The 12,640-nt window shown below is 41.2% G+C and overlaps 1 protein-coding gene across 4 annotated transcripts; it reads left to right on the top strand.

Annotated features, from left to right (window-relative positions):
• The first annotated feature begins 1,111 nt into the window (after window positions 1-1,111).
• LOC130378191 (uncharacterized) lies at window positions 1,112-11,223 on the top strand. Of its 4 annotated transcripts, none has more exons than XM_056585083.1 (3): window positions 1,112-3,345; window positions 4,587-9,041; window positions 9,346-11,223. In XM_056585083.1, exon 2 carries the CDS (start codon window positions 5,195-5,197, stop codon window positions 7,274-7,276), a length of 2,082 nt encoding a protein of 693 aa, XP_056441058.1. In that variant the 5' UTR covers window positions 1,112-3,345; window positions 4,587-5,194; the 3' UTR covers window positions 7,277-9,041; window positions 9,346-11,223. The 4 variants fall into 4 exon arrangements, with proteins under 4 accessions (XP_056441058.1, XP_056441059.1, XP_056441057.1 ...); XM_056585084.1 differs by having other exon boundaries at window positions 1,112-7,277; window positions 7,457-9,041; XM_056585082.1 differs by having other exon boundaries at window positions 1,112-8,636; window positions 8,892-9,041.
• The last annotated feature ends 1,417 nt before the right edge of the window (window positions 11,224-12,640 follow it).

Genomic DNA, 12,640 nt, shown 5'->3' with positions numbered 1-12,640 from the left:
CATGCTATGGCCCCATGCATCAGCTGCAATTAACACACGCCTAGTTCTATCTATGCCAACACATATTTCCCGCATGTCTAAACAACCTTCTGCATAAATCCCCCCACCCCCCACATGTCCTACGGCCGACAAATGAGACGTATCGCCGGTTGCGTCATACCTCATTGCCATCTCTTCAAGTTCTAAATCCATAATGCTACCCCCACTATCAGATCCACGCCGTCTCTTGGGATTACCGTCTATAGATTTGAATTTCCTTTTTCTAGGGCTAATGGCGTTATGCATAGTGTACAGCTATAGTTTTTTATGCCGATAGATAGAAAAAAAAAAACGTTAATTAGTCAGGTATTAAAAGAAAAAAAAAGTTTTATTACATGCAGTTTAAAACAAAAAATACCCTCTCCACGAAATAAAAAAAAAAACATTAAAAAAACAAAAACACAATTCAAATAATAGCATTCATCGTAAGCTTTGCTAGTGTGTCATTCATCACAGACATCTCGGTACTCATTGCCCGATAGGCATTGACGTTAGCTTCGCTAGCAGATTGCATTAACCAGAATTTTCGAGCGGTTTTAGCAGCTCTTAACCCCTCTTGCACGTTAATTCTCTCTATGCCCTGCGTGTTGACACGCACAGCTGCCTCGGCATCCAAATGCTTACACTGAAGGGCAACGATAGCACGACCATTACGCGTCTCAGTGTTTGGGGATTCACCAGTCATACGATCACGCGCAATCTCGGCCCTGATAGCTATGAAGGACTGCTTCGTCTGCTCTTCGAGATCCTTATATCTACTGTCACCACGTTTACCAGCCAACACACCCAGTTTACATCCACCGACGCAGTTAACACGGCTAATTTATCAGCAAATTCTTTACGCCAGTTAGCACATCGCACCCCTGCATGGTGTTCATCAACACCATGCGTTCGCTACCTCATGAGCGATGGGACTCACGATGCACGGGGGGTCGCGGATAGGGTCTTGAATGGCGTGTAGGGATCCAGATGCAGGATCTGCAGGCTGGTGGTGTTGTACAGGCTCTGCACTGGTGGTAGCCCCTAAGGATGTAGCAGGAGAGTCGATCCACTGAGCTGGAGTGAAGTCGATATGATCCAGCATCGATGAAGTCCAGGACGAGAGATCGTCAAGACCAGCCAAATCATCGGCGGTCAACACTGGTAGTGGCACACACTGGGGATCTCCATGGGCTGTTTGTAATAGAAAAAAGAAAAGAAATCAGTATCAATCCCATCATGATCATTACACTCTATAGAATATATACATACTTTTTTTTTTCATTTAATTTCCTACCGTGTTGTATAGTCCCATCCGGTTGCACTGTGACGGTCTCTGTAGGCGACGCCGACACATGCACCTCCACGTCCCCGATCACTTGGTGTTTGGAATCAGACCATACAGCTCCATGTTGCGCGATTTGCGGGTTTATGACTGCCTGGATAACCTGGTTAAAATTCTCCGGAGCTAAACCACTATGTGCGGCGTCCTTGCGAGCCTTTTTATAAGGAATTTGTAGCTGTTCCTATGGCCAGCGGTGAGCAGGGTATAGCCCCGCCTATTCCCGCCGGCTTTTTCAAATTCTTCTTGGATAGTCGACTTGGCCCGGGGGTTCGCTGATTGACATTGGCTGCGATAGGTACTAAACGTGGATCAAAAAGCAAAATACAAAAGTATTCAGGGGTTAGGTTTGGTTGTTTTAGATGTTAAATTAATAGATAATTTATTTTGGTAATACACCTATAGATATACTAATGGCGGACGTATTAACAACTTACCAAAACTACCGCTTGTCAACACATTAGTCTGGTCGGCTAGAATCGGTCTTTGAATGTTGAGCCGAATATCATGCAAACCTGTTACACATTGGGAAAACACAAATTTAATAGTTGTTCTACATGTATATACCATAACAACTAGTAATAATAATGATAGAGAGAGTGTTATGGAACTATATATATTACACACTACTATAAAAACAAACAAACATACTTCCACGTGGACCCAGCTGCTGTTTCACGCTCTCACCGCCGGCACCGCGAATCGCTGTGAAGTAATCGCTGCTTCGGTCAGATATAAACAGCTGATTCACATAGCCATAGTCATAATATAATCATAATACACACATGTGAATACTTACAGTCAGTCGGCATAGTAGTGCAGGACGGATCAATGTTTTTTTCTTCCAACTGCTACGACGCGTTTACTATCTTAGAATAGCGTGTCTAACGTCCGGGGTCAGAGGCTGTACTCTGCCGTATCAATGGGCCCCGTATATTTATGCATGATAGCAGCCCCTCTGTAGACATTCGCACCTAAGACCCTGCGTCATAGACTCCTGACCAATAGGTACTGGACACACACATACGTAGGTCCCGCTGGCCTACGCCCACTCATCGCATCATAGACAGACAATATGCTATTGAAAAGTAAAGTTAATACAAATACACTATATTAGATGAAAATCACTAGAATATCTGTAAATAGTATCATGATATCGCATATTATATTGTCAAATTTGAACCACAGTCCGTATCTTCACTATGATAGTTCTACCATAGGTGGAACCCTCCTTTTAACCCTAATATAAATATACCTATAAATATTTATATATATCTATCATATGCCATATACGGATGATTACGAGCATGTTATCGGTACCCCCAGCACTATATATAAATGTATCTGCCGGTTTCGTAAAATAGTAGGGTACACTGTAAAAAATAGTTGTGCCCATTAGTCATGATAACTTCAAATTCATTGTCAGTATGACTACAAATTATTGAAACAGTTGGGATAACTCAGAATTTTGTGTTTATGTCTTCTCAACTAGTGAAAAGTTTTCAAACTAAGAAACATGATTCAATTGAAATTAAGAATGTCAGTCAAAAGGATGTACGGATAATCGCTTCTGTCATTGGCTGCCTACGTCAGCCAATGACAGTCCAAAAAAAACGTTGACAGGCAAAAAACCTTTCTGCTGCCGCTCATTTTCAACATATCGAAGTCGGTTCGGTAGTTTGGATTACCCTGCTAGAATCAGAGATCTCTAAAATAGATAGTTTATTTGAAAATAAAAGAGAGAAAACTATTTTTTAAAGCCTTTTCTGGATATCTCTGATATAGTGAAACTTCAGTGTAACTGCGTGTCCCCGCCACTCTATCTCCAGCGCTGCGCGAGGCCGAGCTGATGGCCGAGCAGTGCACCGGGCAGATGAGCTCAATGTGACGGAGAAACCCACAGCCGGAGAAACCCACAACCAACAGAGACACTCTCCTTTCTCCTCAGGAAGAAACTGGTGCCTGCTCCACAGTTTGTCATCACGGTGGGTTGAGTTAATTAAATGTGTTTTGCCTTGTCTTTTGCTAACTTGGTAAGTTAGCTACTGCTAACTTAGCCGTAGCTAACGTAGCTCGTGGTAACAGCTAGCTAGTTTCAGCCCAGCTCGGATGGATAGGTTTTTCAGGGGTATGTCATGATGACCATGAGACTCTAGGTCTCACGTCCAATTTCTCACAAAATTAGTAAGTAGTTAATAAAAAACTAAAACACATTCATAACTGACAATGTCTCGGCGCGAAAAAGAGGGGTCATCCCTATGTTCCCCGGGCCCTATTTTCCCGGTTTTCCCAAAAAGGATCCTATGTTCCCCTGTAGCCATACATACCGGGGAGCATAGGACCCTTTTTGGGAAAAGCGGGGAACATAGGACCCTTTTCTGGGAAAAGGTTCTCCGACGTCTCTCCCTCTTCCACAAAAGGTGAAGACATGCAATGGTAGTTATCTCGGCCGGAATTTGGCAGTAATGGTGGAAAAAGTAACAGCCCGGGGAACATAGAACCCTTTTTTTAAAAAAGGGTCCTATGTTCCCCAGTCTCATACAAAGAGGGGAACATAGACACGCTCCCGAAGGAGCCACGCATGCGCACAGACAGAGCGGCGCACAGCGCTTTCTCTACTGTGCTGTTACTTTATTCAGAGAAAAGAGAAATATTAAATTAAATTAAATTGTATTTGTGTAGCCCTTAATCACCTGTTTCTGATAAATCGCTGTCTAATCAATACTTCATTCACTGCCTCTTCCGTGGTCATTACAATATTATGAATAGACTGCAGTCGAGTTCTCCGACGTCTCCCCCTCATGGCCTGCCCATAACAGGTTCGAATATTAAGGGCTGCCTAATGTTCGTTCGAATTTTGATTTATTTTTTGATATTTGAATTATATTCGAATAACGAAGTTCGGAGTCAAAGCCCAACACAGGAGTGACAGTGAGTTACTGTACTTGAGAGGACGCTTGTGTCTCTGTCACACTGAAACTTTCTCATGATTGGAAAGAAACATTAAGTTCTATTGAAGTAGTAGCCTTAAAAATTGAAAACAATTACCCTACTCTAATTTCAGTGTGATGAGGATTGTAATGGAATGTTGACACACACAAACTGTAATTTCACCATATTAATTTGCATTGTTGCCCGTATTAACTGTTTGTAAATTGATTGTGTTGCAATTGTAGGGTGTATTGTAACTCTTGCCATTATACTGACATGACATTTTATCTTTTAGGTCCTGGTCTGATATGCTCTATTTCGCCTCCTCTTGATCAATGAGATGGATATGTAAGTTTTGCACGTACGTCACAAGAAATCGTTGAAGAATCCTTGAACACTACAGATCCAGTCATGGTCACTATGGAAGAAGACTAGCTCTCCCCTGCATTTACAGCGATTGTGTGTGCTATTTCCCATCACAAAAGGCAAACACATGTGAGGCAACATGGATTTAGTAGCAGTGAACCGGTGAACTTCAGAATTAGATGCCATTTATGTGACTTTGAAGAACCTGCAGACGTTAAACTATACTTTCGTCATCTTGGAACACATTTGAGAAATAAGGAAACTGTAATTTGCCCTTTTAATAGTTGTGCTTTTAAATCAAGCGTTAACTCCAGTTTTCCATCACACAAAAGTCGATATCACAACTCCAACTCTTTGCAAGATTTCAAGGCAGAGCTTCTTCTTGGCCCACCAACAGAACACGCTGAAGATAACACTCACTTGGCAGATGAAAATTGTGTTGACGTCCAGTCAGATGATAACGAATATTCTGACAATGAACGTGGCAATGACATAGGTGAAAAAATTAAGGGAAGACTTGCATCTTTGCTTCTGCGCATGCAAGCAATCTTGCATGTATCCAAGTCTGCTACACAGGAAATAATTAATGAACTTGATGAAATTGGTGTTTTAGCTGGTGAACTTTCAAAAAACACTGTTGAAGCAGTTCTTGAAGAGCATAACTTAACTATAGATGATGCCACACTGAAGTTAGTGACTGAGACCCTCCAGAAAACCAACCCTCTTAGCTGTCTTTCAGAAAGTGGTCCTCTGAGAACTGAATACAAAAGGCAGGCCTTTTACAAGGAACATTTTGATGTAATTGAGCCAATTGAATATGTTTTAGATGGTTTGCACAAGAAAACGTTTGTATATGTTCCCATTTCAACCCTGTTACCAAAATTATTGAACAGGGGTGATGTAATTGACAAAATCCTTGAACAGTCAAATGTAACATCTCAGTCTGGCCAGTACAACTCATTTCGTGATGGGCTATACTTCAAAGAGAATACACTGCTTCTAGGGGAAGATGTATGTATTTCTCTAGGATTGTATATTGATGAATTTGAAGTATGCAACCCTTTGGGAACTTCAAGGAAGAAACATAAAGTTACTGCAATTTATTGGGTATTTGCAGATTTGCCTGTCAAATACAGATCAGCCCTATCCAATATATACCTTGCAGTACTGTGCAATAGTAATGATGTGAAGACTTTTGGTTATGGACCAATTTTTGAACCACTTCTTAGAGATCTTTTTGTACTTGAAAACCAGGGATTTTACATTGATAGGTTGGGTACTTGTATAAAAGGCACAGTCCTGTATGTGTCATCAGACAATTTAGGAGCTCATTCTTTGGCTGGGTTTCAAGAGTCATTTCGTGTTAATACATTTTGTAGATTCTGCTTAGCTAGCTATGATGCCATTCAGACTGTTTCTGTAAGGGATGGTTTGTTTCCACTGAGAACAAAAATATTGCACACTGAAGCTGTTCAAACAGTGAAAGAGAATGAGGGTCTTGTTGTTGATGGAGTGAAAAGGGATTGTGTTCTGAACAAACTAAACTACTTTCACTGTGTAACAGGTTTTCCACCAGACTTCTTGCATGACTTATTTGAAGGAATAGTACCTGTGGAGTTGTGTTTGTGTTTAAAGACATTGATTGCCAAGAAGTACTTTACCTTAGAAGAACTGAATACTGCCATTCAGCATTTTCCGTATACATTCTCCGATAAGGCAAATAGGCCACAGGCAATTCCCAAGGCCTTTAGATTAAGAGGAACTGTTGGTGGGAATGGCCATGAAAATTGGGCACTTTTGAGGCTGCTACCCTTGCTTATTGGCAATAAAATACCAGAGAATGACACAACTTGGGGTATCATCTTAGATATTAAAGACATTGTGGAAATTCTAGCATCCCCCATATTCACAGAGGAAAATCTGTTTTATCTTGAAGCCAGAATCTGTGAACACCGCCAACTCCTACAGGAGGTTTTTCCTGAGTTTAAGCTTAAACCAAAACATCATTTTTTAGAGCATTATCCCCATCTGATTCGTTGTTTTGGGCCTTTGCTTGACTTTTGGACAATTAGATTTGAGGCCAAGCATAGCTTTTTTAAGAAAGTTGTTCGAGATGTTAATAACTTAAAAAATATGCTGCTAACCTTAGCCTCCAGGCATCAGCTCATGTTGGCATATTACATGGGCATGCCTAACCTGTTCAAACCAGCACTGGAATTGAGGAAAATATCAACCGTCTCTCCTGACATTTTGGACCCCTCTGTCAAAGACACTATCAAGAGGAAATTCAGAAATGTGACTGCTGTTTCTCTTGCAAAAACTGCCTTCTTACATGGAACTCAGTACACACAAGGAATGTTTTTATCAACTGGAAGCACAAGTGGACTTCCGGATTTTGGGAAAATTCTGAATGTGTTAATTGTTGAAGATAAGCCCTGTTTTGTTGTGGAACCATACACAGCTTGGTACACTGAGCACTTGAGATGTTATGAGGTTTGCAAAAATCCCTCTGCAAAACTTGTTGTTCAACCAGAGGAGCACAATCACTACTTCCCCCTGTCAGGATATATGGTTCAAGACAGACTTCTGATTTCTCCTAAAGCCTTTCTGCTGCATTGAGGTGCGTCAAGTGTGAGTGCGCCCTTAAATCAGCACTTTTCTTACACACCTAAACAAAACAGAAACATAATAACCTTTTTACAAACTGTACGACTCCAGGATTGGATTGCATTGTCCACCCCCCTGTATCTTGCTTCAATTAAGTCTTGCCATTTATTTTTCATGTTTTGTCATTCTCAGCTTCACAGCAGAGCACTGAAGATCTGCCATTGTGGTTAGTTGTCCAGCTGGGGGAGCTTGAAGATAACTTCCTGTTGGCTTGAATGAAGTGAGATCCACTTCTGTACCCTAAAACACTTTGGTATTGCACCACAACAGGTATTTATAAGTAATTCAAATGCTGTATCTTAAATCTCAAATGCGGCAACTATTGAAATGAATACTTATTTTATTATTCCAGTGTGTAACATGCTGCTGCGTATCATTCTCAGTAAAGATGACATTCGGAAGATCCAGATTGAGAGTTTGCCAGAGACTCTTGATGAGTTTTATTCATTCTTAGAAAGTAAGCTTGGGTTGGAAGGTGACTTTGTGGTCCAATATGAAGACAGAGAGTTTGACAATGAGCTCTGCAACCTGATGAGCTTGTCTGATCTTCCTGAGGGGAAGGCAACACTGAAGATAACTGTCAAGCAGGCCAGTGAGTCATTTCACACTGATTCAACATTGGATACGGCAAGTTTGTCTTCATCCGCTTCTTCTTTGTCTTCACCGGCTTCCGAGGGCATCTCCCCCCGCCATCGGCCGTGGCCTGATGCATTTGAGATTCCTAGATTTTGTTATGATGTTGAGTTGCAGCTTAAAAGGGGTAATGAAGCCTACCAAGAGAATGGAACCTTGCTTAATATAAGAAAAGACACTAAATCTGAGATACTTGACAAATTAGCAGAAGCAATGTACTCATACACTGCCTACCCATCACGAGAAGAATATGACATTGTTGCGCAAAGTCTCATCAAAAAAACATCCTTGCCTGAGGGAGCCTGGGTCTGCCAAGGGTTGGTACTGCTGGAAATTCAGCTTAAAATTCAAAATGGGAAACTACAGGAACAAGCTTCGTGCGGCAGGATGCTCTGAACTTCAGGTAAATCGCCGCTCCTCAGGACCAAAACAGAAGACCAAGAAAGCTAAAAAAGCTGAAGTCAATTTTCTTCCTGACTTCCCTGAAGGACGAACCCAAAATGTTCTGGAAGAAGAGAGATTAGCCATTATTGAAGAGATGAAGAAGAAGAAAGCTGATATGAAGAAAGTCAACGAATTCATGGTCAGCACCTTCTCCCTGCGACAAAAGCAAATTGTAGAAGAGCCACCTGTGGCAGAGGTGAAGACCAAGTGGCCAGCTTTGTTCACAGAGCAACAGGTAAGACAACATTATAAACATAAATAAGTTGTTTAAAGAATTATTACAAAAATTATGTAGAAAAAAAATATTAATTCCCACTTAATAGGAAGAAAAAAGTTAAGCCATTTGCTCTTGCGAAGGAGAACTGCAGTCTGGGAGATGAGCTACACAAAATACCATTATTTCCTAAGGCTGTGGGGAGGTTTACCTTTCTGTATGTATCGAGCTGAAAAAAGTTTTGTCTTCTGCTTTTATTTCTATTTTTTCCAATAGATCAAAGCTGAATTCACTCGAATCACTTCAGCTGACTTGAGAGGGTCCTTCTTTTCCGGGCTGGGACAGCATTTGCCACGAATACTTCAGCTCTACAGGGCCAGCAGCTTTCCAGAGCTGAAAAAGGTCCTAAGCATGCTTGAGGAGGATGTAAGTATATTTACTCAGGGATGCAAAAATGTATCAGTCAAAGATACTTTTGATCAATACTCACTCTAAAGTTTAATAACATTGATTTATAATTTGGTTGATGCCGCAGGTGATATCATTACACTAGAAATCCCAGCCTGTAAGATGTAAAAAAAAAATCTCAGCATGTATGAAGAACATATAGGATTGTATATTTTCAACTTATACAACTACTAATGCTAACACATAGTAGCATTGTTATCAGCAGCAACCTCACTAACTCACACATACTTATACTCTTACTGTTCGTTGATTGTTATTGAAGTGAGGTGTCCTCATGGCTACATCTACTTGACTTCCAACCAAAGAAAAGAGGATGTCATTCTGAGGGGCCTGCCGTATTTCCTCCGTGAAGATCCTTCAAAGTTCATCAGGACTGCAGAGGTAAGCTTTGTTATTGTTACTGAATGAATTGATGAAACTGTTGCTGGCTGTAAATGTTTTAATGCCTGTGGAAAACTGTCCCCGTTTTATTCACCCAATCTTTTTGGTTACAATATATGGCATGCCGTTTAGGAAATTTACTTTGAATATATTGAATGAATGTTTGAATATATTGAATGAAAACGGACTCACTGGTGCCATCTTTCGTATGGGCCTATCTGCTTCTACCTGAAGTGTTATTTCAACCAACATCTCCTTCAAGAATGATGCATAATGTTCTTTCAGCAATGTTTTGTTGAACATGATTACTCATAAGAGGGTCTCCTGGCTGGGGGCTTTGTAGCGGTGGTTGAGGCAGGTCAGTAGTCTGATGGCGTGCGGGTAGAAGCTGTCTCTGAACCTGCTGGTCCTGGTTTGGATGCTCCTAACCCACCTGCCTGACGGCAGGAGCGTGAACAGACTGCGGCTGGGATGGCCTGAGCCAGAGAGGACGCGCCATGCCCTCCCCCCGCAGCACTGGCTGTACAGGTCCCGAACGGCCGGCAGCCCACTCCCGACGACCCGTCCCCGATCACTCTCTGCAGAGCTCCGTGCCCGAGGACAGCACAGCCGCCGCACCAGGCTGCGAAGCCCCCAGCCGGGACACCCTCTTATGAGTAATCATGTTCGCTAACCCTAACCCTAACAAAACATTGCTGAAAGAACATTATGCATCATTCTTGAAGGAGAGATGTTGGTCGAAATTTCACTTCAGGTAGAAGCTGCCCATACGAAAGATGGCGCCAGTGCCTTCATGACGTCAGTTTTCATTCAATATATTCAAACATTCGTTCCAGATATATTTAATTTCCTAAACAGCATGCCATAATGCCAAACCTGTTCTTCTTTCTCATAGACAGTTAGACAAATACTGAAGAATACAAAAAAAAACGTAATGCTCAAATATATCTTCCTTTCTTTGTGAAGCCCACAGACATGGAGGACAGCATGACTAGGGGAATGAATGTTGGCATTGTCGTAGTCAAACAAGGAGAGGATCTTCTTGACATATCGGTGGTCCTAGAGGAACAGATCATTCTGCATGGAATCAAGGACTACTCACATGCAGTAGTTATGTTAATGGGGCTGCTATATGCACTGAACATTGACTACCCGAAGGAGCTGCAATACACCTTCGAAGTCATTCAGAAGGTTCTCATGAACATCGGCAGTGAGAACTGCTCTGCCAGGGTTCATGGACTGAGGAATAGACTTTTTCGTAAAACTGTGTAGACACTACACTGAGACTGAGAGTTTTCTTTTGAGTTCTGTTACTACTATTCTGTTACTATCTGTTACTAGTTCATTACTATTGCAATGGTCACTGACATTCTCAGTTGCAAGAGTTTACAGAAGTAGACTGGGTTTGAGGTCTTTCCTGGAAAGACTTTTTGACCTGTTTGGTTCTGCATCATTTTATTTTATATTTTTCTCATGTTATGACAGACGTAATGAGTAGAGAACTAATTTGTGTTATTCTAAATGTGTTATTGTTCGTGTTATTGTAATATTCTAAATAGACACATACACACACACGGCTCTCTCTAATTTTTTTTGTATACATCCCATATCTGCTTCCTCTGGTCTCATCTCCCATATTGCTAATTAATGTTTTATTTTCTCTTTAATAAAACAGTCACACACACACACACACCTCTGTTTAAATATTTCTCTCCCGCCTGCCTCACTTCCCCTCACTTCATCTTGTCATTGCCTGTCAGTAGGGATCCTTCTCTTGCTGGTACTCAATGGACGTAATAAGTACTCATTTGTGTTATTCTAAAGAGGAGATGTTTTACCCATAAGCTTGTGCTGTTTTTGGGGACGTTTTGTACTTGATGGGATGTGTTGCTGTGTTTACCTTGCCCATCTGGTTTATTAAAGCTTTGAAGAACTGGAATTGATTTGGTTTCTTTGGAACAACCAATAACCTATAGAGATGAGATCTTTAAGCATAATGTAAAATAAAGTTAAAAGAGAATTAACAATTATGTTGTACAAATTTATTCTTAAGAACTCAATTATGAAAGTTGACTCAAATAGAAATGTATAATGAAGTTGACATAACATAATAAGTTAGGTAAACTAGATATTGTAGGTAGACTGAAATGTAGATTAATTCTTTTCAGCTTTGGAATTCCAGTTGAAATAAATTAAGATTGTGTTGACTCAACTAAATAATTCTATAGGAACTGAATTTTGATTAAGTTATGTAAACTAAAGGTTCATTTTATTTGACTAGAAAAGTTTATTTGTTTTGAACCATTACACAATTGTCTCAACTAATCTTCACAAGTTCAGCTAACTTAACATTTTAAGGCAGCCCGGACACTAACTTTTTTTAGTTGTAACAACTTTTTTTTTTTTTACAGTGTAGATTAAAAACACATTATTACGTCACACACACACACACACACACACACACACACACCCTCCAAATCACTATGCATATAGTATCGGGGAGACTTCAAACAGCATGTGTCTTCCAGAGCCAACGACTCCCCCCATAATCAACATAGGGACGGGGTGGCCGTCAAGCATATGTGTGACAATCGAGGTGTTGCTTCTCCACAGACATTAAGGCACCGAATTATACACCCCACAGTTTTCAGTGGCATTGAATGACACTTTTATCCTGCACTACTTACAAGTACATTTGTTATAAGAATTGTACCATATAATGATGCTGCTGTCCACATAATGTTAATAGAATCATAGCCCATGAAACATCTGTTGACACACACACACACACACAACCTCCCTCCAAATCACACTGCATATAGTACCAGGGAGACTTCATACAGCACGTGACGATCTACCTATCGACAGTGTCCCACCTCACACTCTCTATGGCCTTGTCTGTATGCCCACTTCCGCCATCAAGGGCCTCACCCCGCAATCCGCATAGACGGCTGGCTGTCCTGCCTACAACACAGTGATCATTCGACTAGCACCCCTACAGACCAGCCGCTTCGACTCCGCATATCCCTAGCGCGCACACACACACACACACACACACACACACACACACACACACACACACACACACACACACACACACACACACACTAATCACACCCACACTAATCACACCCACATACACACCTCTGACTATACAGATCCCGCACCCCAGCGAC

The sequence above is a fragment of the Gadus chalcogrammus genome, unplaced genomic scaffold, assembly GCF_026213295.1.
Source record: "Gadus chalcogrammus isolate NIFS_2021 unplaced genomic scaffold, NIFS_Gcha_1.0 GACHA069, whole genome shotgun sequence".
Lineage (NCBI taxonomy): Eukaryota > Metazoa > Chordata > Actinopteri > Gadiformes > Gadidae > Gadus > Gadus chalcogrammus.
The sequence above is the reverse complement of the archived record's forward strand: the minus strand, read 5'-3'. Positions and strand labels throughout refer to the sequence as shown.

Coding starts and splice junctions, on each gene's coding strand:
- LOC130378191 (XM_056585083.1), top strand. CDS start 5,195: ATGCAAGCAATCTTGCATGTATCCAAGTCTGCTACACAGGAAATAATT.